Source organism: Staurois parvus, unplaced genomic scaffold (assembly GCF_062004578.1).
Source record: "Staurois parvus isolate SC_StPar_1 unplaced genomic scaffold, SC_StPar_1.0 ptg000525l, whole genome shotgun sequence".
Classification (NCBI taxonomy): domain Eukaryota; kingdom Metazoa; phylum Chordata; class Amphibia; order Anura; family Ranidae; genus Staurois; species Staurois parvus.
Window position 1 is genome coordinate 10,340,223 of NW_028318321.1, and position 27,672 is coordinate 10,367,894.

Here is a 27,672-nt window from a genome sequence, read left to right on the forward strand (position 1 = left end):
CTGTAATTGATTAATTAGGTCTGCTCTGGTGCTGTTTGAGTTTGTCTGAGTTCCGCCTGCCTTCAGGAAGCTGTGAGAGCCTTCCAGAACATGGGTAGGGGCTAGGCAAATTAACATCATGAATACCAATCCAGTCCTGGCCAATTGTAGGGGAGGGTGGTCCCATTGCATGCTCGAAGTTGTATTTACAGTAGGTAGGCTTGCCTTGCCTGGCACTTGCTGCCATGAGGGACTGGGGTGGGCGACCTGAGGTCCTGAAGTTAGGAATAGTGACCCTGGTTCTACAGTAAGCTGACTGAGGGGAGCTGTTTGCCAAAGATCTGTCTGGTATCACCGGAGCGAGAGTAGCTTGGAAAATTGGAAGGAGGTTGCCATTCTGTCCTTGAACTTGTGAGTGCAGACACTAAGAGATCTTGGGGACCCCTATGGTACTGAATAGTCAGCGTGGGTCTGAGAAAATGGAACACTGGCTGGTGTTCTGAAGAGCTTGTCCAACTGTTGCTACTGCAAAGGACCTTGCTCAGTTCTATTATTTTTGGACAGCCACAGTCTGCCATACCAGGCCTGTACCTGAGGAGCTCAGCCCTGCAACTACTACTACTGCTAAAGGGACTTTGCTCACTCCTAAACTACAATTCAAAGAGAAGTCTGCTATCTGCTTTCAGCCAGGACTTTAAAAGTGCTCAACTAAGAGATCAGCTAGATGTCCACAGTGTGATTAGTTCTAATTTTAGAGTATCCTACTAAATTCCCAACCCATATCACCAGTTCTACAATAAAACTCCATAAGCAAAATCCCCTAGACTGGTCATTGAAGACAACGAGCGAAAGAGTGTGTGTGCCTAGCTGTGGAAAATACTTTGTACCTGGCTGTGAGGCAAAGCAATGGGAGTAATTTAAAGTATAAAAAAGAAGGCAAAACTGTATAACAAACAGTGACACCACACAGGGGAAATAATAATAGCAATAATTATTCCGTTCACTAACTTTACTAATTGGGTGTGGGTCACGGTACCCAAAAATGCACTGGAAAAAAATATTTATGGGGGGAAAGCCCCCATAAGGAAAGTACTTACTAAGTGACTCAAGTAGTTTAACTGAAATATTAGCTTTATGGAAATATAAATGTTTATCCAATTGTATATAAACAGATTGAAAAAGTCTCCACATGTCACCTATTAAAAACATGACAATGTTGTCACTTAAAAATGAGGAAACCCCGGGTTAGATGTTGAAAATGCACAATGCCAAGTCCTCTGAAAAATATATCAATAGACTCTGAGTCAACAAAAGGCAACCAGTCACGCACGACTGGCTGAGGCCTATAAAATTTCAATATTCCAATATATATGGTTATGTCTATACTTGATTTTCAACCTCAGCTGTGCACGCATTAGGATCTGCTATCCCCCTCTATGCTATATCATGACTCTTTTCCCATACACCCTTCATTGGTGGTAACTATTGGGTTGCCTTTTGTTGACTGTTTATATACAATTACATAAACATTTATATGTGGTTTCAATAAAGCTATTATTTCAGTTAAACTACTTGAGTCATTTTATAAGTACCTTCTTTCCTTATGGGGGCTTTTACCCCATAAATAGTTTTTTAAAAGCAAGGGGAGACCTGGGCAAAAAATACAAGTTGCTCCTCTGGTGGTAGCGCTACATGTGCATTTATGGCAGTCTCACCCCTAACACAACAGCATCTAACCACAGCTGATTTCAGTGTTCATCTAAAAAATACATAACCTCTCAGTTCTCTTATGAAAGTTAATGGCTGTAAATCACTAAACAGCCCCACCATTGGAGGAAATAAAAGTGTGACTGTAATTATGTAAAAAAACAAATGCATGCAGTGAACATTCCTTTTTGATCCACTAACAATAAGGACTTCAGTGTATAATGTAACTGACACCAAACTAAACATAACCCCATCCCTCTGTAGCACCCTCCTAGTTAGCTAGGGGGAGCTAGCTGATTATCTTTTTAGTTAGAAAGGTAGCAGCCTGGTCAATAGTCAGCTGGGACAAATTCAGGTCAGGGCTGCATGAAAGTTTCTGCAGATCAGTTCCTTGATACCGCCCCCTGCTCTAGAATCTTGGAGAAGATTCTAGAAGCAGTGGGTGGGGGTGAAGAGGGGCTAGTCTGCACTCTTAGGGGATCCTGACCAATACCCAAGCAGAAGGCTTGGCATGGGGTCAGGACAGCCCTTAAAAGTGATTGCGCCTGCTCAGTGGCAGGAGAGTTCAGGAGAAAGATGTGAGGAAGCTGAGATTCAGGACCCTGGGAGGGGGCCTAGTGGGAAGGGGCCTACCTACAGGCAGGGCGCTGGAAAGATGGATCACTTATCCTCACCGGCCACCAGAGTGAGGACCACCTGTAGACCCAGGAAAGGAGCCAGCTCAGCGGAAGGCCTTGAGGCAGCCACGCACCTAAATCTACTCGCAGGACTGAAATTGAGTGAGTAGTCCTATACCCTCTGAGCCAATTAAGGGAAAAACAGCACTTTGATGGGAAACCTGATTAGCTCCTTACCCAGGACTGTTTCATTTAAGGTGGCAGGCACTGAATTCCCTTGCCCAAGGATTTCCTCAGGCAGCTGGATAATAAGAGAATTATCTAGGGTCTGGGGTGGTGCACCAGGAGAGGCTGGAGAGCTCTCCAAGAAGAGTTTCTGCTGTGTAAAGACTTGTGCATAGTTGCTAAGGAGTTTGTCCTCAGTTGCAGTTCCATTGAACATCCCGTACACTCCTTATCCCATCCACATTTATTGCCCCTTAATAAAACAAAAACTGAGCTCAAGGACTGTTTCTGGCTCTGAGTGCTCTGAGTCTGTGGAAAATGCGTGTTGCCTGGCTGTGCAGGACTATAGGGGGACCCAAATCTTCAGCAAGTAGTGCTACATCTCTTTACAGTAGCAGCCATATGCAAAAGGCAAGGATTAGCTCATATTACAGAGTGTGTAAACCTTGATAATCAAGCTCCTTTTTGGTCTGTTAAATATACTATTTAGGCTCCATGCAAACTGGCTTAAAAAAAGCGCTGCTCCTAGAGGAGTTTAGCGTTTTGCCTGTAGAAGCAGCTAATGTTATTCTATGTGTCCATGCACATTAGGTAGTCTAGAGGTGTTTTTAAGCTCACCATTTATAACCAGAAAAAACCCTTCTGTTTGGCAGTTTTGAGAGCATTTTTCTGGAAGAAAAAAAGCGAAATGCTTCTAAACGCTAGTACAAAAAACACTCAGCAATAGCATTTTTTTTTCCTGCCAAGAGCACTGGCTTTTTTTTAAGCTAGTGTGCCTTAACATGTTTTGTTATATCAGTTTTATAGGTGCAAAGCAAAACCTATAGATTCAAATTAGAAGTTTTAAGCTGACCAATGCCCAGTTCACTCATCCTTTGTTATCTCTAGATGTCTAATATGCCCAGCCTGATTCTTATTTTGGATTAGAGAACAACTTGTAGAGATAGGGAGAGGTGGAAGTTTTCAGTCTATGAAAATACTGAGTGATGTCATTTCACAAAAGACAATTAATAGCTAAGAGGAATTTCAGCAGATCAACTGGTATGTTTCTATACTTGAAGGGTCTTTAAAGGGATAACACATAGGGAAATGTGAATGTATTACAAAGATGCACTTTTTTTTTGCCCCGACATACACTTAAAGACTTCATTGTTACAGAAGTGGGGCTCAAACATTACCGTTTCAAACAACCCTAAAACTAAGTGATTAGGAAAACTTCAACCCTTTTCCAGGAAACCTCTTTCAGAGCAATCTGTACCTGGCTTCCATGTGAAGGTCAAATTTTTTCAGCACTTCATGTGTGCACACTGCTGGCTGGGTGCTGACCATGAGAGAAAGGGAAGTAGCAGACTTTTCAGGTGGTGAGTTATACTTCAGGTATGTCTAGAAAGAGGTAAACAAAGCAGATATATGCCTTTGTAACAATGATATGGCATTATAAAATTATATAAAGAAATCCTCCTGCGCTCAACACTTCTAATAACCGTGCCAGCTGCTGTCACCTACTCCCTATACCACTGGATATAACAAAATAGCCAACAAATGGTGAAGCGCTAAGCAAATATCCAAATTGCAATATTAATATATATCAAACTATAAATAAATAAATATACGTTAAAAACTGTGCAATGTGAAATACATAAATAAAAACACTCCAGTGATTAATATAAGATGACAAACAATCAATATAATCAAAGTGATACGTGCTTTACATAAATAAGGCAGAGGTCCTAGAGATTAATATGGTGGGTTTTGCAATTGTTTATGTCACACTGTATTACACAGCATTTGTTTACATCCGGCAAAACCCGAAGTGACAAAATACCCATCACTTCCAGTTTCTAATACCATAGAGATTATCAGGGATGTTCCGGTCCCCATTCAGCCCTATAGTAGTGCTAGCTTCAGTTTCGGGCTCCCCACTGTGACAGGCACCCCTCCTGTCACTTGTAAAAACAATCCAGTGGCTAATTAGCTGCTAGTATTGCTTTTACATTACACAGAATTGGCTGCCGAAAAAAAAAAAAAAAAAGATACTGGGATGATGCCTGTAGCTGCAGGCACCATCTTGGTATCTCCACTCAAAGTCCAGGATGTCATATGACATCCTGCAGGTGGGAATTGGGTAAATATTATTTTTACCCATTAGATTGCCATTTTACAGATGGATACCTTTATTTTCTTATATTGTCCTTCTTATTTTCTTACACAATTTTGTTTAATCGTATTATTTTCAGCAACAGTTGGAAATTAATGTGGTATTTAGCAGGAGTAATTTTCCATCCCGCGTATGGCATTCTTTAGGTTTAAACTATGTACCACTTAACAATTAGGCTCCATGCACACTGGGAGTTTTAATAACACTGGTAGCATTAGCTGTGAAAAGTTTTTCAGCATTTTTTTTAGCATTTTTGCATTAGCGTGTAGCCACGTTTTGCCGTGTTTTTTGCTGTGTTTTACCATGTTTTGCCGTGTTTTTCAGTGTTAGAGCGTTTTTACAGACAAAAATCTCCTCTAGAACCTACTAGTTCTGGGGGGTTTTTTTTCCAGCCAAAAAATACTGACTACAGCCTATGTGTGCATGAACACATAAGATAACATGGGGAATTTACTGGCTGTAGAAAAGAACGCCAAAAGCCAAAAACAGCAGCTGTAAAAATGTCCAGTGTGCAATATAAAACAAAAGTTAAACCAATGAAAAAGATAATAAAAATGTGAAAAATATACAAATCACAAATAATAGCGCAAACCCTCGGAAGAAGTCATTGGACGAAACGCGTCAGTGTGCGGCCTTCCTGTGACATCACTACTCATGCTGATGCACGTGTCCGGATCACGTGATCGCACTATTACCATCTTAATGGTAATGGGCTGGCTGGTGAGACACAGGATGCAGAGACTGGAGCTCTGATATAACAAAATGCCTTGTTTTTATTTGCTCATTGTGAGTGTGATTTTAAGGGGGGTTTGTTTGGCAATAAATTTGTTGGATGATACTGCACTATGGCGAGTATTTTCTTTACCCACATGTGCTAATCTGGATATGAGAGGATCTTCTCTGGAGTTTGTTTGGTGATATGCTGGATACATAGTAGTATGTTGAGTAATTACCAACACATGAGGATTGTCCTTTGAAGTCTGTTTGGTGAATGCTGGATATATACTGACATGCTGGTTAATTACTAGCACATGGTGAGTGTGCATTTTGATGGGGTGTTTTTGAGCACTGAATACCACATTGCTTATGAAGGAGGATCTCATTACTTCATTTACTGAGGATCATGTTTATATGGACTTTTCTGAATGGACTATATTGAGATTCCCTATTTATTGATTTTTTGTTTGCACTATTATTATGCACTTATTTGGTGGTGGTTATATTTAGTTGTGTGATTTGGTTTGCGCTATTATTTGTGATTTGTATATTTTTCACATTTTTATTATTATTTTGAGTTTTTTAATAATAGCAGCATCCAGTGAGTGTATTTTCTCTCTTTATTACATTAGCGCAATGATGTTGGTATAATAGAAGTGTTGTATTTATTGGAACATTTCTTTGGTAACTAACTTTTTAGCAATGAAAAAGATACATTAAAAAAAAACAAAAAAAATACATACATAACATATACCTAAACATTGCTATGTACAGCATTATCAGATCTATCTACTTTGATATCTCTTCAACTGGCTCACTGCTTTTTCCTAGATTTCTGCATCTCAAAGATTTGCCTGCTATGAAAAGTATGAATTTGCAGCCAAGTTTGAAAAGATCTTTGCATGCATACTTTTAGGATACTTTCACACTGAGGAGTTTTTGAAGTGTTTTTGCGTTAAAAAAAGCACCTGAAAAGTTCAAGAAAAATTCTTCCTTATGTATGTGAATGTATAGCTATGTATGTTTTCACACTGAGGCGTTGGCCTTGCATTGCAGTGTAAAAAGTCTTGCTTGCAGCATCTTTGGGGCATGTTTGGTGAGTTAAAAAAAACAAAATGCCACAAAAACGCCTCTTCCCATTGAAATCAATGAAAAACGCCTGAAAAGCGCCTTAAAACACATCTGAGTAGCGTCTTTGGTGCAATTTTTAAGTCCCGTGTCCTTTAAAAAACATTCAGAAAGCGCGGCAAATGCATGGTAAAAACGCCTATGCGGTTTTGCTATGTTTTTGTGGCAGATCAGTGTGAAAGTAGCCTTAGGGTTGTTGTTCTAACTAAAACTTTCACAAAAAAAGGTGAATTAAAACTCTTATTATAAAATAATACATTCTGGTTAAAATCTATTTTTGACCTAGTCAAAATAAACATATAGAAATGACAAAATATTAATTATTATTATATATAATGAATACTTATTCCAACTTGCATACAAATTCTACTTAAGAACAGAACAAACCTACAGAACCTATCTTGTTTGTAACCAGGGGACTGTCTGTATAGGCAAATCTTTTTATTTTCATTTTTGATAGAGAAAGTCACATTTTTTTTTCGCCATCTGTGCCCCATTTCGGAGATTTCCCTTCACTTCCTGTCCCGTCGTCAGACAGGAAGTGAGGGGAAATCCCTGCAAATTAGGGAATCCCTTGGAGACCCGCAGGTCACCAGAACTAATGTCCTCACTGGAGAATTTCCTCTTTATTATTTTTCTGGGGACTACCCAAAACTAGATAAAAGAGAACGGTAAACAGGACAAATAGAAGGGGTGTTAGGAAAGCACTGGCTATAGTACAGGGCTCAATATTCATACAGATGTGCAGCCACAGGCCTCCGAGCACTCGTTTGGCTATGCATAGACATGTATATGAGCGGACGTGCATGCACCTGCTGCTAACGCTGTAGCCAAATGGACTATTTCAGTGCAGCAGTTGCACTAGTCAGTGCTGTCTGATCTACAGCTCTCCCTGTGTTCCTGCTTCTGGTCCTGTTTGACCTGGTTTGCCCTGACCATGTTTGAATGCTGTCTGCCCTGACCTTGGCTTGTCTCTGGATTCTGCTTGCCTCCTTCTCATCTGCCTGCTCCAGTGTTGCTGATCTCTGCTTGTACCTTGACCATTTTCTTGCCCGCTGTCCATGTTTGTACCCGACCATCTGTTGCGGGCCTGGTTTGTGTGACCACGCATTCAGTTATCCGTCTGCTCAGCTCTGCATGCTACTTACCTGGTCCCTGTTGGTCCTTCACCTGCTATGTGCTGCCAGCCTCTTTTGCACCTGCGACCAGTCATCTACCAGCCAAGCAACTGCCCACATGCTGTCTGCCAAGTCCAGGGTCTGCTGCTGCCATCTGCTGTTTTGGCCATCTGACCCATCTCTGGCGAAGCACCTGCTACTTACCTATATAATCGGCTGAACACCTTACAGGTGCTCATACCTCGCTGTGAACTTGCGGTCACTTTCTCATCACCAGTGGTTCTTGAGACGTGGCTGTAAGAGAGGCCTCCCTCGATACGTCAGGCTCTGCTATGAGGTATGTGACAAGGCGAAGACACAGACAGCAGCAAAAACTGTCAGTGGTTCTAACTCTATTGCACTCTATTAAAAACTTAAAAAAAAGTTAGTTATACTTTAATGAGTATGCCATAAGGAAACAAGGAAAAGCCGCCATTGTGTAAAAAATTTAACTTTTATTAAAATACTACCTCTTCCACAATACCCACTCACATTGTAAAGAGCTATGCCTTGCACAAAGATAAAATCACTTTATTTATAATTTTGTGGAATCTCTTTGATGCATGACAACTTTTTCAGCACTGACACTTTAATGATATATTGGACTTTATGAGCTTTGTTTTTTTATTTTTATATTTTATAGACCTTTAGTTTTATTTTTTGTGATTGCGTCAATGAATTTTATGTGATAAGGTCTTCTGTATAATTAGTTATTTGCATAAAAAAAATTTGCCTTCAGTTTTAGTTCACCTTTTGACAAAAAATAATAAATGCATATTTTTTTACAGGTAAAAAAAAATGTGCATTTATTATTTTTTGTTGCAGGAGCCTGTAAAGCATTGCACCAGCAATCAGCAGATTGCTGGTGCCAGGCAGGTCTCCCGCAGACCTGTCAGTATATCTGTTTGCCTGTGCAGCATGTCAATGAACTACTATGGTGCTCCACAGTGCCGTGGTAGTTCATTGAGAAGGCTAAGGCAGTCGGGACTCATAGTCTATTCATTCACAGAACTCTGTGAATCAACGATGCTGCCACTTGGGTGGAGCCCCAATCGACCGTGCTGTTTTTGAAAAGTGACAGCTAGTACAGGGAACTTCTCCTTGTATGGCTGTCACAAGGGGGTGGACATGTAACATGTTCCCAAATGTGAACTTATCCTTTAAATAAATGTAATATATTTTGTTTTCGATACAAGGATTGGTACCTTTACATACATTTGAGTAATATTCCAAGTAGATTTTTCCCAAGATGTAAGATCTGTTAATTATCATCTGCTATATGACAGATACACTACTGACCTGAACATAGACACATCCATTTCCTGTGGCAGTGATTGTATATATTCCTGCAGTATCTGGTAAATGTTCTTTTTGTAAAAGCAGGCGGTTTGTCCTGTCCACATGAAATTGCCTCTGGAACCCAGACAATGACTTAATGGACACAGTGAGATCTATTGTGTCCCTGTAAGTAGCTTTAGCATATTTGGTAAAAGCCTGAAGTCCAACCACCATATCCTGTTAAAAAATGTCAATATATAAAGCCTGCAGATGACTTAGATTTAGTTACTCTAACCAACAAAACACTACTGTATCATGCAACAATTTGATTTCCAGTATAGGTAACATGACTGTCACTAAAAATACAATTATTTAAATAAAAAACAAACAAGTACAAAAAAAAAACAGTATACTTAAAGATGCATTTACATTATGCAACCCTAAAATAAAATACTGAATCAAATGAATCAAGAAGGATTTTTAAAACCGCATTGCTAACTTAGGACTATTGAATACCCAATGTTTAAATAAGACTCTGGGCAAACATGAATTACATTACATGACAGCTAGCACAGAATATTACAGCAGTAGAAAAGTATATAACCTGAGTTAAGTAGAATCCACCCTGGGGTTTCTGCTTTTTCACCATCCAGCTGACAATGCTTGATGCCTCCTCAATATCTTTATGTGAAGCGGCCTCATCTGATAGTATAGCGAGGAGAACGTAGGCTGATATCTCCACACCACCATGACCACTGCTATCCGATGTCCAGTATTTGGTCCCAGCTGAGAAAAAACAAGCACACCACACACTCAAAAGGTAGAAATCAACCAAGACGCTATGTGGTAGACATTATAAGCTCATCTAAGTAGGCCACATTTCAAAAAAGGTTCACTTATATTGTGGTGTTTTCAAAAATACAACGCTGCCAGAATTGCATTATTGTAATCAAATGCATTATTAGATGAGTCATGAAAAAATGTATAATGCCATTGCTAGTTGCCTGGTGATCATACTAATCCTCTTACTTCAATATTTTAGAGTCAGTGACCTGAAGCAAAGTATGCCATTATGGACTTTTATCTGACTTTCCTGATCTGCATACTTGTTCCAATTCAGGTGTCCTTTTATGAAACAGAGATCAGCGGCGATCCTAAGGATTGTTCTCCACTGATCATCTCAGCACACAGATGGCCAGTGTATGAAGGAGCGATGTCAGCCCTTCACTGGCGATCTGTGTTCTCCCTCCAGATTCTCCAGCCCAGAGCTGGAGAATCGGAGGAACCGCAAACGAAGCAGCGGTAATTTACTGCAGGGAAGCTTAAATAATGTCTCAACCCATTTTGATATATAGCATTTACAATTCCAAAAAAGTTGGCACACTGTAAAATCTACATAAAAACACAATGCAATCATTTGCAAATCTCATAAACCCTTATTTTATTCACAATAGAAAATAGAAACCTCATTAACCACTTGCCTACCGGGCACTTTCATCCCCTTCCTGCCCAAACCAATTTTCAGCTTTCAGCGCTATCACACTTTGAATGACAATTGCGCGGTAATGGTGGTATTTAATTGTCACTGGGTTTTTTTTATTTTTATGCACTGTAAACGAAAAAAAAGAGCAAAAAATAAAAAAAAGGTTTTCTTTGTTTCTATCATAACATTTTGCAAACAGGTAATTTTTCTCCTTCACTGATGTGCATTGATGAGGCTGCACTGATAGGCAGCACTGATGGGCACTGATAGGCAGCACTGATGGGCACTGATGAGGCGCCATTGTGGGCATTTATGAGGAGGCACTGATGATGTACTGATATGCAGCAATGATGGACATTGATAGGCAGTGCTGCTGGGCACTGGCTAATAGCACCAACTGGAGGCACTGAATGGCAGCACTGATAGGTGACACTGCTGGGTGGCATTGATAATCAGCACCCTGATTATCAGTGCAGATCTCCCCTGCCACATTTGCTGGTTATCAGCAGTACTTTACTCACGGTGTAACAGTGTGAGGGAAGTGCTGACGATAACCGGTAAGTGTATTTACTTTGTGATCTGTGTCATTGGATACAGCTGATCACATGGTAAAAGGCTGCTGTGATTGGTCTTTTAGCTCATTACGTGATCAGCTGTGTACGTAAGACACAGCAATCATAGACAGGGTTGGGTGCACGCCGCTGGGGGCACGCAGGGGGCAAGTTCTGGGAGGACGTCCATGGACGCCCTCCCAGAAATGGATAACAGCGCTGTAGCCGTATTTTGGCTATAGCACGTTTGGGAAGCAGTTAAATGTTTAAACTGAGAATATGTCCCAAAAAAGTTGTGACAGGACTATGCTTACCATGGTGTAGCATCTCATTTTCTTTTAATAACACTCTGTAAACATCTGGGACTGCTGTCCCATTCTTGTCTGATATAGGATTCTAACTGCTAAACAGTCCTGGGTCATCTGTCGTAGTTTTCATTTCAAGATGTGCCAAATATTTTCAATTGGTAAAAAGGTTTGGACTACAGGCAGACCAGAAAATATTTTTGAATTTGGTACATTATTAGTGCTACATTGTAAAAGTGGTGCTGTTACAGTGGAATAAAACCCAAAAACATTTATCATATTGCAGCTTACCATTTCTTATATGTGATGGCTGCATTCCTTTTCTTTTCTAGGCTTTCTTATAGTTACATCTGGTGATCCAGCCATTAAGTCTGTTGTTTTTCAAAAGAAGCAGCTCTCTAGCATAATGTTACAGAGATGAAAACAACATTTAACACTAGCAAGGGTGCGTACAATAATCAGCTTTTATTTATGTAAAACACCTATCCCAAAAGGAAAAAACATTTGTTGTTCAAAGTATTATCCAGAGCTTGGCTTCAGATTGTTAGTGTATTTAAATCTGCTAGTACATCACTTTTCTCCCCCCAGACTGACAATGCTGCTGTCCAAAGGTGCCCCCGTGTGCCTTCATCCAGAGTGGAGGCACTCTAATACAGGAGGTGTATTACTGGCCACATCACCAGGTGAAAACAGAGGAAAAAAAGACAAAAAAAAAGTTGAATCTGCCGCATGTGTTAGTAAAGTTACCGAAATGAACAGCAGGGATTTTAAAATCTGGTGCAGGCCATTTCAAAGGGGATTTATTGAATTCTCCCAACTGTGTATCTGTGTCAACCACCTCCATTACATTACACTGCAGGGCACCCTGCATCATGGAAGCCAAACTTTGTTTCTCAAGGTTAATTAAAATCTCTGCACATATACCTGACAGGTAGGGATTGGATTTTCCCAGGCGTTTGGGAAGCGGTAAAAACGCTTCCCAAATGCCTGTCTGCCGTTTGCAAACAAAGCTAGTGTGAACGTAGCCTAACAGCCTGGGCAAGAGACAGTGGGTCAAATTTAGGTCAGGCTGAGGGTTCTGCAGATCAGTTCCTTTGTATCTTCCATTGCTCTAGAAACTTGGAGAAGATTCTAGAAGTAGTGGACAGGGGTGAGGAGGGGCTGGCTTGCACACTTAGAGGACTCTGGCCAATCTCAAAGCAGGAAACTTGGCATGGGGCCAAGGCAGACTGAGTGTGACTGAGCATGCTCAGCAGCAGGAGCATTCAGGTGGAAGATGGAGTGAGAGGCTGAGATGTAGGAGCCTGGGAGGGGGCCCAGTGGGAAGTGGCCTACCTCCAGGCAGAGTTGCAGTTCCCTTGGGTATCCCATACACCCCTCAACCCCACCCAAGTTCAATACCCCTAATAAAACTTAAAAAAACAAAAAAAACTTAAAAAAACAAGCTCAAGGACTGTTTCCAGAATGCAAGTCTGTGAAAAATGCATGTTGCCTGTTTGTGCAGTACTATAGGGGGACCCAGAATTTCCAGTACTATAGGGGGACCCGAATACTCAGCAACTCCTAAGAGGATAGTGCTACATAAGCACTGGGCTAAGAGATCCAGGGATTGTGGGATATGTAGTCTCTACACAGGAAGTGTCAGTTCTCAGACAATAGAGGACTTGCAATAACCTGTTATATGCCTCATGTTTAAACACAAACAGAAACTTCTGACACAGGAATGTGAAGATTTACTCTACTATAGGCTGTGCATACAGGGCAACAAATGACACCATGAAACTACCCGATCAGTGCACATCATATGTAGGTGGAATACACAAGGTTTAGAATGCCTTTTACAGGGTAACTGGTATCTAGGAAGCAGCTTCTTACTACTAGATATGTAATATCAACGTGCTTTTGTTTGGGGAGGCTTAAATAGATTAAAGATAGGAAAAAAAAAACAGGTGATGGTGGATCCCCCACTTCCATTTTTGGGGGCATTACAAATTCATCAGAATTCTGATAAGAATCTGGAAGGATGGGAGTTCTTTACATCCTCTGATGGAGTTTGAGTGGCTGTGCTCATCTTCGACTTCTCTCTGAAATGGCTTACTGATCTCAGTAAAAACTGTTACACACCTGTCTGATCATCCTCCTCCTGCGTACCTTGTGAAATGGGAAGCAGATTTGGACACAGCTTTTACGGAACAACAGAAAGAGAGGATCCTGAAGCAAACTCATTGGTCTCTATTGCAAGCTGATACGTGATCCCCCGAACATTACATCAGTTCTTGATGCAGTCCTCGCCAAGATGTTGTCAATGTCAGCAACAAGAGAGCCTTATGCTACATATGCTTTGGAGCATTTCTGTACTACGCACCTGGAAGCAGGTGGGGACATAACTTTCAAGCTAACAGATGTCAACTTGGGGAGTGACCCAGCAGCCTTCCTTCTACATCTCACCCACTCTTGACAAAACGTTATAAACATTCCCTGTAGATGCACCTGCTAAAACCTACCATGGCATGTATCCTTTACTGGGAAAAAAAAACCAGTGGCACCTCTAATCATCCTCTTGCTATGGAAGATTAAAGAAATTGCCATTAAGAAAGTTCCATGCACTGATGTCTTTGGCTGACCTCTAATCTCCGTGGAGCTCTGATCCTAACTGCCTACCTGCACTATATGGAGGTACTGGGTGGAAGGCTTCCCCCAGGGGCCCCCATGCCTTCTGACACCTCCCCCCTTTTGTTCTCTTCTTTGTCCCCTCTTGTCTCTCTCTCTCCCTACTTTGTTCCTGCTTGTCTTCTTTTCCCATTTCCAGACTTCATGGTAATACTTTTTTATACCTTTTCCTTTGATTTTTCATACTATTGTCAATACGATCTCACACGCTAAGGGCTATTTTTCTGTTCTGCCCCTACTTTAACTGTTGTTTGTTTGCCTGTTCCCCACGCCAATGGGATATGTAGCTATATTTGGTAAGAATGATACTCATTACTGTGTATTTTCACCCTTAGTTTCTGCACTTTTTTGGCCCAACTTATTGTTTTTTTGGAATTGGCAATTTTGTGTTGTCTATGCACTTACATTATAGGCAGGGCATTTTATTTCTGCCTTTTTGTTTGTTTTGTTTGTCCCGTAGTGACATAAAGGCTGTTGGAGGAAACCACAGAGTGTAACAGAAGTGACAGTTGCCCTTCTTTCTTAGGGTAATTGTAACGGATCTATGCTGCACCTGAGCACCACAAACCAAAAATGCTATTTAATTCATTTTTAATATTAAAATCAAACTCCGTGTCTCTGTGCTTTATTTTGCTTAGAAATCACTTTGAAACCCCCCCCCCCCCCCAGCATTTCTGGCTGTGGCCATGTTCAGTAAGGGGAGACAATGCATGTATCAGTCACTTCCTGGAATCCATCTACCCTTAGTTCAGGCACACAGGAAGGAGGGTGTGTTTAGCTGAGAAAGTCCCTCCTCCCCTCCTGAAGTTTCCTAGGATAAATTACATAATTTTTCTAGGCCTTGAAATCAGCAAGTAACTAAGAAAATGTAAAAAAAAAGTTTAAAACAATTATATATGATATGTTTTCCTATCTATTTGCCAATGCTAGCAGCATAAGGATTAAACATTTTTAATGTTGATTGAGAGAGTGTTGAGAGAAGTTCCGTCCAAAACTAGAATTTTGGTCTTTCACTAGAGAGCTTTATCACCTTACATGTCCTGCATCACTAACGGAATCCAGATGTGAACTCTCTGCTCTTGAAGTTCTGGATCTGTATAGTTTCTTCTGGAACACCCCAAGGTTGTCAGAAACAGAGCCAGGAGCTAAACAGGGAGATTTTACTGCAGGAGTCCCCAATGAATAAATGAGTCCATCATATGACATGGCCCACTAGGCCACACCTATAAGTGGATTAGGACCTTAATATTAACCTACCCTTTAACCACCTCCCGCCCGCCATATAGTAATATGACGGGCGCAAGGTGGTTCTCTCGTTCAGCGCATGCGCGGCTCAGGGAGCGCGCAGAGCGGCGATCGGAAGTGCGCTGTGTCCCTCGGACACAGCGGATCACCGATCACGGAAAGAGCCGAAGATGTTGGCTCGGTCATGTGATCAGCTGTGTCCAATCACAGCTGATCACATGTAAACAGGGAAATACCGGTTATCAGCATTTCTCTTCTCTCGAGCTGTCACGATGACAGCTCAAGAGGAGAGGAGAGCCGGTAATCGGCTTTCTGCGGAGGGGAAGCCCCAGCAGTGCCACCTGTCAGTGTCCATCAGTGCCTTATATCAGTGCTCATCAGTGCCTCGTGCCAGTGCCCATCAGTGCCACATATCAGTGCCTACCAGTGCACATCAATGCCACATATCACTGCCCATCTGAGCTGCCTTTCAGTGTCACCCATCAGTGCCAATCACTGCCACCTATCAGTAGTGTCAGTCAGTGCTGCCTATCAGTGCCAGTCAGTGCTGCCTATCAGTGCCAGTCAGTGCCGCCTATCAGTGCCATGTATCAGTGCTGCCTTTCAGTGCCCATCAGTGATGCCTGTCAATGCCCATCAGTGCCACCTACCAGTGCCTCCTCATCAGTGCCCATCAGTGCCACCTATCAGTGTCCATCAATGCAACCTATCAGTGCCCATCAGTGCAGCCTCATTAGCGCACATCAGTGAAGGAGAAAAATCACTTATTTACAAAATTTTATAACAAAAACTAAGAAAAAACATTTTTTTTTCAAAATTTTCAGTGGTTTTTGGTTTGTTTAAGAAAAAATAAAAAACCAAGAGGTGATTAAATACCACCAAAATAAAGCTTTATCTGTCACAAGAAAATGATAAAAATTTCATATGGGTACAGTGTTGTTTGACCGCGCAATTGTCATCAAAGTGCAACAGCGCTGAAAGCTGGAAATTGGCCTGGGCAGGAAGGGGGTATAAGTGCCCTGTAGGCAAGTGGTTAAGGTGATTACAAATATAATCTTGTAAATTTATTACCTGTTTTTTCAGACTTTTTTTCTAGGCTCTCCAGCATCTGTTTTCTCAGCTCCCCATCTCCCGATAAGGTAAAGGCATAGGCCATCAGAGCCTGGGTGTACGTAGAGTTTACTGTTTCAACTGAATCCTTCAAACAATTTAGTGCTTTATCCATCAGCCTGTCCTGTAAATAAATCACAGTATGAGGGCCTGTTCACACATTTATACTGCAGAAAATTGTGTAAAGCCACACATTTTAACCAGCATTACTGCAAAAAACATCAGCGCATACCATTAAAAGTGGTGAGATGGCATTCATTGTTAACAGCAACCCAACAAACTCAACAGCCATGGCCAAGGCAAGGAACAATGCAGCACAACTCTCATGGGACATTGTTTAAGTACATCCATTATGAATTACAGCAAATATACAGGTGTATTTGGTAATACACGATACAGTAACCCACAGCAACTGAGCCTAAATAAAAAATCTCAAATGTGTGCCTCACATCCTATCCCAGTGACACTCTGTCAAACTTTAGCACGCTGGATGTCACTATGACAATGTGGAGAGAAAATCTCCACAACGTGGATACTTGACAGATATTCTAATCCTTCTCCATGAAAACTAGCAGGAAATGAAAAAAATCTCCTCACACACACAATAATGTAAACCTGACTGAGATTCTAAAACTATCATCTGCTACAGTACCTTGAAAAAGTATTCATACCCATTGACATTTTCCACATTTTGTCATATTACAACCAAAAACATAAATGTTTTTTATTGGGATTTTATGTGATAGACCAACACAAAGTGGTACATAATTGTGAAGTGGAAGGAAAATGATACATGGTTTACAACATTTTTTACAAATAAATATCTGAAAAGTGTGGCGTGAATTTGTATTTAGACCCCTTTCTCTGATACCCCTAACTAAAATCTAGTGGAACCAACTGCCTTCAGAAGTCACCTAATTAGTAAATAGAGTCCACCTGGTTGCAATTTAATCTCAGTATAAATACAGCTGTTCTGTGAAACCCTCAGAGGTTTGTTAGAGAACATTAGTGAACAAACATCATGAAGGCCAAGGAACACACCAGACAGGTCAGGGATAACATTGTGGAGAAGTGTAAAGCAGGGTTAGGTTATAAAAAAAATCCCAAGCTTTGAACATCTCTCGGAGCACTGTTCAATCCATCATCCAAAAATAGAAAGAGTCTGACACTGCAAACCTACCAACACATGACCGTCCACCTAAACTGAAAAGCTGAGCAAGGAGAGCATTAATCAGAGAAGCAGCCAAGAGGCCCATGGTAACTCTGGAGGAGCTGCAGAGATCCACAGCTCAGGTGGAAGAATCTGTCCACAGGACAACTATTAGTTGTCCACTCCACAAATCTGGCCTTTATGGAAGAATGGCAAGAAGAAAGTCATTGTTTAAGGAAAGCCATAAAAAGTCCCATTTGCAGTTTGCGAGAAGCCATGTGGGGGACACAGCAAACAAGTGGAAAAAGGTGCTCTGGTCAGATGAGACCAAAATTTTACTTTTTGGCCTAAAAGCACAATGCTATGTGTGGCGGAAAACTAACACTGAACATCACCCTGAACACACTGTCACCACCGTGAAACATGGTGGTGGCAGCATCATGTTGTGGAGATGCTTTCCTCAGCAGGGTCATAGAAGCTGGTTAGAGTTGATGGGAGGACGGATGGAGCCAAATACAGGGCAATCTTAGATGAAAACCTGCAAAAGACGGGTGGAGCTTCACCTTCCAGCAAGACAAGGACCCTAAACATACAACCAGAGCTACAATGGAATGGTTTAGATCAAAGCATATTCATGTGTTAGAATGGCTCAGTCAAAGTCCAGACCTAAATCCAATTGAGAATCTGTGGCAAGACTTCAGAATTGCTGTTCACAGATACTCTCCAACCAATCTGACAGAGCTTAAGCTATTTTTCAAAGAAGAATGGGAAAAAATTTTACTCTCTAGATGTGCAAAGCTGGTAGAGACATACCCAGACTTTAAACTGTAATTTCAGCAATCAGGTGGTTCTACAAAGTATTGACTCGGGGGCTGAATACAAATGCATGCCACACTTTTCAGATATTTATTTGTACAAAATTTTGAAAACCATTTATCATTTTCCTTCCACTTCTCAATTATGTGCCACTTTGTGTTGTTCTATCACATAAAATCCCAATAAAATACATTTACATTTTTAGTTGTAACATGCTCACCATGCATGAAACAAAGAAGGCGATGCACACCTAGAGAGGTAATCTAGACAGACCAGCCCCCTAGGCGTGCCCATAGAAACCAAACCCTGGTGCAAAAACGCCCACTGCATATCACAGCATATATATAGGAGAAGAGAGGGAGTCGATTTGGCTACATAAAGGAGCAAGGCAACACTTCCTGTGGCCACACTTTCTGTGGTGTTCCCGCCCTCTTTTCTGACATATTTCTGGTCCTGCGGATTGGAACTCTGTCTCATACTGATATGACTCATTTCCGGTGCTCCGTCCTGTATTGAGGCTGTGTATCAGCTTCTTGGTTCATACGTTCCAGGGAATACTACCTGATGGTGTTTTCATTTTTGTTTCTTTTTTAGTGCAGCTTGGTTCCTCAATCAACAATTGGAACATGGTGACTTAGCATTCCAGTGAGTAGTATGGAGATTTTTTTCCATTTGATTACATTACTCATGTTGTTAAATATAGAAATATGACCCTGCTGTAATGATAATGAAAGTTGTCCCCAGGTTTAATTAGCTTTGCATCTACACCAGATGGTTCTGTGTATTGACATTATACTTTTTTTTTACCTTACATTGGTTTTTGCTCTGGCTGTCATTTTGCCATATAAAATTAGAAGGTGTAGCTCTGGTTAGGTCCCGCCTTGTGGGTGTCCACGTGGTGGAAGTGCGGTGTCGACTTCTGATCTGTAGCTGTATAGATGGCTGGCATATTTGGTTCATTCAGCTCTGAGGAAGGGAGTTTAGTTCCCGAAATGCGTCAGTTTTTTTTTAAACCAGGCGTTTCTAGGACGGGACCCAGATATCCCATACCAAAGCATTTTGATATTTGTCTACAATGCAGTTTTGTTTGTGAGCATCCATTTGTTATTTTATATTAATACATTTTGTATCACGGTAATGCACGAGGAGTGTGTGCCCTCGTGTGTTTTATACAGTAAGTTGTACCTTTTTATTTGCAGTCTTCTCTACAGTCATTCAAAGTCCAGAATTCATACAGCTTGTCTGATCTTTCAGAAAGCAAGGGACAGGGAGTTGAATTTACACTCTGCATAGCTCATAGATGATTGGAGGGAATGGACACACTGCCCTTCACAAAGCACACAGGAACAGAGCTGAGGTTGAGGCAAGTACACACTATATAGGGATATGATTTCTTCATATTTTATGCCAGAGGCTTACAACCACTTTAAGTGAAAAGCACATACAAATTGGCAATACACAAAGGGGAGATTTAAAAATGATGGTGTGTTTATTCATTTATAAAGCAGATTGAGAAAACAGTCACATGACTAACTCACCCAATTACAGAGCTATCTCTGCTGCACAAAGCAGAGAACATTCTCTGGGGTATTGAATGCTCCACACCACAGCCTGCATTTTATGGATGGGCTGTAAAATTTGGGCTGCAGTTAGGACACCTCTGATAGATACAGTTGTGTTCAAAATAATAGCAGTGTGTAGAAAAAAGTGAATATAGCTCAAAATCCTTCTAAAAGCTTTTATTTCCATACACAAAAATGCATTGGGAACACTACACATTCTATTCCAAATCAAAACATGAAGAAAAATATATCAAATTTGTGTTGTTCCTCTAAAAAAATTGAAGTGTATATTAGACTGTTCAAAAAAATAGCAGTGTTTGTATTCTTCTTTACAAACTCAAACATTCATTATATAAACTGAAAAATGTTTGAAGATTTTGCTTTCCTTTGAATCACTTAATTAATATTTAGTTGTATAAGCACTGTTTCTGAGAACTGCTGTACATCTGTGTTGCATGGAGTCAACCAACTTCTGGCACTTGTGAACAGGTATTCCAGCCCAGGATGATTGCACTACATTCCACAGTTCTTCTCTATTTCTTGGTTTTGCCTCAGAAACTGCATTTTTGATGTCACCCCACAAGTTTTCTATTGGATTAAGATCCAGGGATTGGGCTGGCCACTCCATAACGTCAATCTTGTTGGTCTGGAACCAAGATGTTGCACGTTTACTGGTGTGTTTGGGGTCGTTGTCTTGTTGGAACACCCATTTCAAGGGCATTTCCTCTTCAGCATAAGGCAGCATGACCTCTTCAAGTATTCTGATGTATTCAAACTGATCCATGATCCCTGGTATGCGATAAATAGGCCCAACACCGTAGTATGAGAAACATCCCCATATCATGATGCTTGCGCAACCATGCTTCACTGTCTTCACAGTGTACTGTGGCTTGAATTCAGTGTTTGGGGGTCGTCTGACAAACTGTCTCCGGCCACTAGACCCAAAAAGAACAATCTTACTTTCATCAGTCCACAAAATGTTGCGCCATTTCTCTTTAGGCCAGTCAATGTGCTCTTTGGCAAATTGTAACCTCTTCAGCACATGTCTTTTTTTCAACAATGGGACTTTGCGGGGGCTTCTTGCAGATAGCTTGGCTTCACATAGGCGTCTTCTAATTGTAACAGTACTCAGAGGTAACTTTAGACCTTCTTTGATCTTCCTGGAGCTGATTGTTGGCTGAGTCTTTGCCATTTTAGCTATTCTTCTATCCATTCGAATGGTAGTTTTTCGCTTTCTTCCACGTCTTTCAGGTTTTGGTTGCCATTTTAAAGCATTTGCGATCATTTTAGCTGAGCAGCCTATCATTTTCTGTACTTTTTTATGTTTTCCCCTCTCCAATCAACTTTTTAATCAAGGTACGCTGTTCTTCTGAACAACCCATTTTCCTCAGAATTTCAGAGAGAAATGCACTGTAACCAGCATGTACAACATTTGCTGCCTTCCTTCCTTAAATAAGGGCAATATTTGCCACCTGTTTTTCAAAGAATGAATGACCTCACTAATAGAACTCCACACTGCTATTATTTTGAACATGCCCCTTTCAATTAGTGATTCAATTACACAGAATCAGCAGCATGCATGCATGTCATGACTGTTGGGTCTGTTGGATTTCTATTACTCTACTACACCTGCTAGTAAATTATTTGCCATGTAGAAATATAATTTCTACCAAAAACAGTGATTGATCAGGTCAGTGATGTCTGACTGCTATTATTTTAAACACAACTGTATATCCACTCTCTATTATAAACAGGCCCCTAAGATTCTAAATGGTTAATTAAACCCGTCTTGCCAGTTACCTGATAATAATACAGCATCCTGATTAATTAAATTTGAGTAAGGTTGGCTAAGCTATTACAAACAAAGTGGAACTAAAATCCACCATACTTACCTTAGCTCCAACTTTCCAGTGCCCGCAAACTCCCTTGCCAGTGACAACACCTTCTCCCCGACTTCTTACAGGTCTTCGGCCATCTTGATTGGCCAACATGGGATCATGTAACACCGCCACATACGCACGAGTTCAGTCAGCCTGGCACACAGGGACTGTGCCAAAACCAGGGCTTTTTTCTCAAAAAACAGGTGCAGGAACTCTCCCCTTCTGAGTCACTTCTTGTCTCCGCCCCCCTACCCACCTCCGAGCACCTTCACTTGGTTCCACCCCCTACTCACTTCCCAGTACCACTCATTTTAAGGAATACAGAGCCAAGTATAATTTCGTGGTGCTAAAGAATTTGTATGGAATGTGTTAATGATAACAAGAAAAGAAGAAAAATAGATCCCCCCGTGACCAGTAGCATTAAACCCCCCAACAGCAAAAGATTTCTCCAGCAACCATGGAACCCTAAAACAAAATTCCACCCAAGCAACAATAAACCCCTTAGCATCTACAACAGATCTCACAGCAGCCAACATCAATAGACTCTCCAGCAGCTAGCAACAATAGACCCCTCCCTCAACAGTAGATCCATTCCAGGAACAACTGACGTTCACCAACAATAAATCCCCACCAGCAACAATAGACCACCACACAGAAATAGATCTTATTCAGTGACAATAGGTCCCCCAGCAGCCAGCAACAACAGATCCTCCAGCACACCCCGACACCCCTTGACTTTACAAACTTTCAGTGCTGGAGGTGCCGGAAGTGCGTTCCTGCTGGCAAAAAGCGCTGGCCAAAACTGTCAACATATACTGAGCTGTGACTGCAAAGCTCAGCATACATTTTAAAGAAGACTGCGAGCAGGCAGGTAGGTTTATTTTATTACAGAAGAGACATTTAGGGGTTTATTTACTAAAGCTAAAGAGTCCAAAATCAGACTCCCTTCTGCATAGATACCAATCAGCTTCTAACCTCAGCTTGTTCAATGAAGCTTTGGCAATGAAACCTGGAAGCTGATTGGTTTCTATGCAGAAGTGAGTCTGATTTTGCACTCTCCAGCTTTAGTAAATAAACCCCTTAATGTCTTTGCAATTTTTGTAAAGTTAGATTTTAGTTCTGCTTTAATAATTTAGTCACTGGATAACAAGCTCATTAACTGCACCAGAGAAATTACTCTCCGCAAAAAGAGAACTCACATTGAACACTTTCCTGTATTCCAGAAAGGTTATTGTAATGTATGCTGTAAGTGTCACCTCATCTTCACCCCCTTCCTGAAAAGACAAAGAAAATATAATGAGAACATTTAAATATAGTTACTGATAATACAACAGCTTATAAAACATCCAATAAAAAAACCCTCCACTACCTATTTTGCTCAGCCAGAGTGGTTCCTTTGGAATGCCTTGTGGTATGTTTTCTTTGATAAATCCCAATTCCAGCTTCCCCCTTTCCACCTTACTGCACCCTACCCACACCTAAATTTTATTAAATCAAAGTATACATACCCTTAATTTATGACATATGAGTGCCAATATACTGTTGCCTTTCTGTCATCTTGAACCAGTCCGCCCATTCTCCTCTGACCACTGTCATCAACAAGGCATTTTCATCTACACAACTGCCGCTTACTGGATATTTTCTCTTTTTTGGACCATTCTCTGTAAATCCTAGAGATGGTTGTGTGTGAAAATCCCAGTGGACCAGCAGTTTTTGAAATACTCAGACCAGCCTGTCTGGCACCAACAACCATGCCACATTCAAAATCACTTAAATCCCCTTTCTTCCCCATTGTGATGCTCAATTTGAACTTCAGCAAGTCAATTTCACCATGTCTAGATGTCAAAAATGCATTGAGTTGCTGCCATGTGATTGGATGATTAGCAATTTGTTACCAAGCAATTGAACAGGTGTACCTAAAAAAGTGGCCAGTGAATGTGTATGGCCTTACACTGTGAGCCCAGGCTGTATGACAACACTAACTCAAAAGGGTTTGTCCACATTCCCAAAGAGTGGAGCAGTGACCAGAATCAGAAGAGTACTGCTTTTTGATTTTCTATTTTATTTTAAACACAGGAAAGGAAGAAAAGTGGGGTCTGGCTTGAAATAACATACTTTTTGCTATGGCATGTCCATGAGAGTGTTAAATAATATCTGTCAAAATTTTTGATATATTACAATATGCAGAAAGAATATATTATTTCAGAAATAGTATTTTTTTATTAATTAAAACTATGTATGCCTAGTCTTGAGAAAAGTATCCAGTAAGTCCAATGTCACCAGTCTACTGCAGGAAGAAAAAGACATTTCCCAAATCTCATAGTGATCGCCCAGTGGTACTGCTGTAACAACTGCACTGGATGCAGAAAAGCATGTTTTCAGTTCTGTTCCTGACTAGACTGTTCTTTTAGTGGTAAGGAGGGATCAGGAGAACCCACAGAAATCAAGCTGGGCAGATACTGCAGATACTTTAAAGCCCACAAAAGTCCAATTCAGACCACAAAGTATGAACTGAGTCATTCAGCCCAGAACATCCCTGAGACAGCAGCTTATTCTAGAATGCAAACTCTGGATGAAGGCACCTTCATTCCAGACAAAAGCAGACAAAGGCATTGTCAAGGTAAGGCAAGGAAGAAAGTGCCATACAAAGAACTTTGCTACTGGTGCTACCAAGTTGTATGGCAACCACCTATTCCTATGGAGCCACTGAACCAGCACTAGAATCAGACAACTAGCATTTTTAGAGTTCAGCAGTGGTAGCCATTTGAGCTCTCTAATTTTTTTTTTTTTTTAGACAACAGATTATTCTGATGAATACTGCATTTTTTTAATCAAACAAAAATGTTATAGCATAATTTATCAGTGCTTAGTCTTATAAAAAAAAGTGTGTAAATGTGTTTACCGTTAAGTAATCTTGAAAAATTGACCCAACTTTTTCAAAGCAGCCATTGTCTCGTTGCAGTTGGCTCAGCCATCTCACAGCATCTTCAATATGCTTCTCCTGGATGTAGATGAGATCTTGAGCATGAACAAATGACCTCAACGTGAAGGCAGTGAGCCTACAATATGTGATAGCGAGATATCATCTTAAAGATTACACAGCACTTTTAGGGTTAATATACATGAATAGGTTTAGATTGTAAACTCCACGAGCAGGGCCCTCACATTCCTTCTGTATTGAAAGTATTGTAATTGTACTGTCTCCCTTATATTGTAAAGCGCTGCGCAAACTGTTGGCGCTATATAAATCCTGTATAATAATAATAATAGGTTAGACATGCAAGGTTACCAAGTGCTTCATACTGTAAGTACCTTTTCCAGCATTAGTACCCCTTTTCTGATGGGACTTTTTTTCTGGTGATGTTCTTGTATAAATGCAAAACAGATGTGAATTGTATGAAATCCTTTTATTTGCACTAACAGTTCATTTTTCCAGACAAGCCTTTGAGAGACCTAATCTTTTCATCTGCTTCTAGAAAACCTAAATCTCCCCCTGTATCAGTATTGCTTGAGTGGAAAGAAGGGAGTGGAGGGGTTGATTTACTAAAGGCAGATAGACTGTGCACTTTGCAAATTGGAATTGCTTTAGAGCTTAGTAAATGAGCAGAAGCTCTGCTGACTTCCATCATCCAGTCATATGCAAGCAAAAATGCTGTTTTTCTTAAATTTCCTTGCACGTGATTGGGGATTCTTTGTACAGTGGATCTTTAGCTCATTTACGAAGGTCTGGAGCAACTGTACTTTGCAAAGTGCAAAGTCTATTTGTCTTTAGTAAATCAACCCCAGGATCTCTTGAAAGCTTGTCCTGAAACAAGGTCTCACACCTTTTTATCGCCTTATAGAAACGTAGTCTGGTACGTTATGATTTCTAACAGAATTATACTTGGAAATGCCCTAAATAACTTTCTCTCCCAATGTTTCCTGCTCATCCATTCTAGTGCTCTATCTTGGCTGAGTTGAGTAATAGCCACCTACCACTCCCCTCATCACAAGCCTTCACACAGAATTATATTTGACTGGGTATATTACATTTTGGAGTGCACTAGATCTAACACTGGTGCCTCTTGGATTGCACAACCATAAACTCTGTGCAGGTGCTGTTAATAGGAAAGTGAAGAATGAAAGAATGAAGTTTTTTTGCATAATGGGATGGATTTACTAAAAGCAAATAAACTGTGCACTTTGCAAGTGCAGTTGCTCCATATCATAATGAATGAGGGGAAGCTCCCTTGACTTCCATCATCCTATCATGTGCCAGCACTGTCTGTTTGCCTTTCATAAATCAACCCCAATGTCCTTCTGACTGAACATCTATTGATGTGACATCACTTAGGCTCATGAGAAGTTGTGCACAGTAGCCAAACTTAAGAGTAAAATCTGTCCAGTCAGGTACAATGGCTCTCATAAGTATTTTATTTGATGGTGGCTTTGCAATACCAGATTTTACCAGTAGGGATCTTAAATGGCAAATTGCAGGAAATTGCAACATGCTCTAATCTTGGAGCCCCAGACTCCAATAAAAAAGAAAAAAAAAAAAAGAAAGACAAAAGTAAACAATTCTCCCAATCAGCTTCATATTTATAGCTCCTGCACACAGATTACAACGTCATTGGGTCTTAAAGTGACTCTGTCACCTCAGCGTCACTTTTAACCAACAGCCCACCTTTATAGAAAACATGAATATACTTTTCCTGTGGCCTGTGTATTGAACATCCACTGCTTCTCAGTTCTCCAGAGACTGCAATTACTTCTTACTTACACTTCTGGGTATGTGGAATTCTTACTTTCTGTCATTCATCGTGGTCCCTCTCATTGGCTTGTACTCACTACAGGACATAGGAGTTGGAGGAGGAAGCAAGTGTTCAACTTGTCAGATGGTCAAATGCTTGCAGCAGGTAGGGAGCAGAGAAGTGTTGCTTTTCTATACACTTGCTCCCAGAAAGGTAAGTATATAAATATTTTTTTTTACTTGTGACCGGTTTAATAAAAGTGACCCTGTGGTGACATGCTCTCTTTACCAGAAGTACTCACCATGCACTGGGCTTGTATCCATGGAAGACACTGTAAGAACCGTTCACAGTTTTAAACATCAGCTGTCTCTGGTAACCTGTAAAAGGACAATAATTGATACAATAGAAGACTCAGCAGATTATTTTATGTTTTCAGTGCCTTATATAAGGCAGAAAAGATAAATCTAATTTCTATGAGTTCATCTATTAATGGTTTTATTCACAAAGGCCATCGTTGCTCTACTTAAAGACAAACCCAAGCAGACATGCAAAAACATTAGTTAATTTATAACATATGATATAAACGAGCAGTAGATATAAAGCTGCTAGCATCAACGTAAACCTCCTACCCTCTAAAATAAATCTGATAAAAAAGGATGCAGTGCTAAAATAATACAAGTGAAATATGTGCATAATATGTATATATATATAAATGCACTCAAATCTGGGCAAAAATAGATAAAGAACAGAAATCCAAAAATCCTGATGGCCTCGGCGGCGTGAGTGTACATCACGCTGCCGAGGCCATCAGCCATCTTTGGATTTCTGTGCTTTATCAATTTTTGGCCAGATGTGAGTGCATATATATTCATACGTATTACCCATTAAAAAAAATCAAAATACTGCACTATCAAGTACCTTTTTGGCTTTTTATTCCACGAGCCTTCCAGGGTGGATACCAATACATGCTTTGTGGGTCCCTGTCTATCGGTCATGTACATGTGAGGAGATGTCCTTGCAGAGTGTGCGTAAGGTCCACTAATCAACTTGTATGCTGACGTGTGCCAGAGGATTGCCTTTGGTCCTCTCCACATCCAGATGACCATGACGGGATACACCTCTTACACAAATGCGCAAAAATATTGCGCTTCTGGTTAGTGCATTCACATTACCATTCTGTAAGCACTCAAGTCACGGAATTCAC

The 27,672-nt window shown here is 40.7% G+C and overlaps 1 protein-coding gene across 1 annotated transcript in view; it reads right to left on the reverse strand.

Annotated features, from left to right (window-relative positions):
• Nucleotides 1-27,672, reverse strand: part of LOC149451737 (alpha-2-macroglobulin-like protein 1) — a 224,293-nt gene that overhangs the window by 16,821 nt on the left and 179,800 nt on the right. The window contains exons 25-31 of the mRNA XM_089690335.1: nt 26,770-26,845; nt 24,641-24,797; nt 22,938-23,012; nt 16,292-16,454; nt 9,571-9,752; nt 8,988-9,203; nt 3,787-3,911 (exon numbers count right to left, since the gene is read on the reverse strand). Coding sequence (XP_089546461.1) covers nt 3,787-3,911; nt 8,988-9,203; nt 9,571-9,752; nt 16,292-16,454; nt 22,938-23,012; nt 24,641-24,797; nt 26,770-26,845 — 994 coding nt within the window. The remainder of the gene's footprint in view (nt 1-3,786; nt 3,912-8,987; nt 9,204-9,570; nt 9,753-16,291; nt 16,455-22,937; nt 23,013-24,640; nt 24,798-26,769; nt 26,846-27,672) is intronic.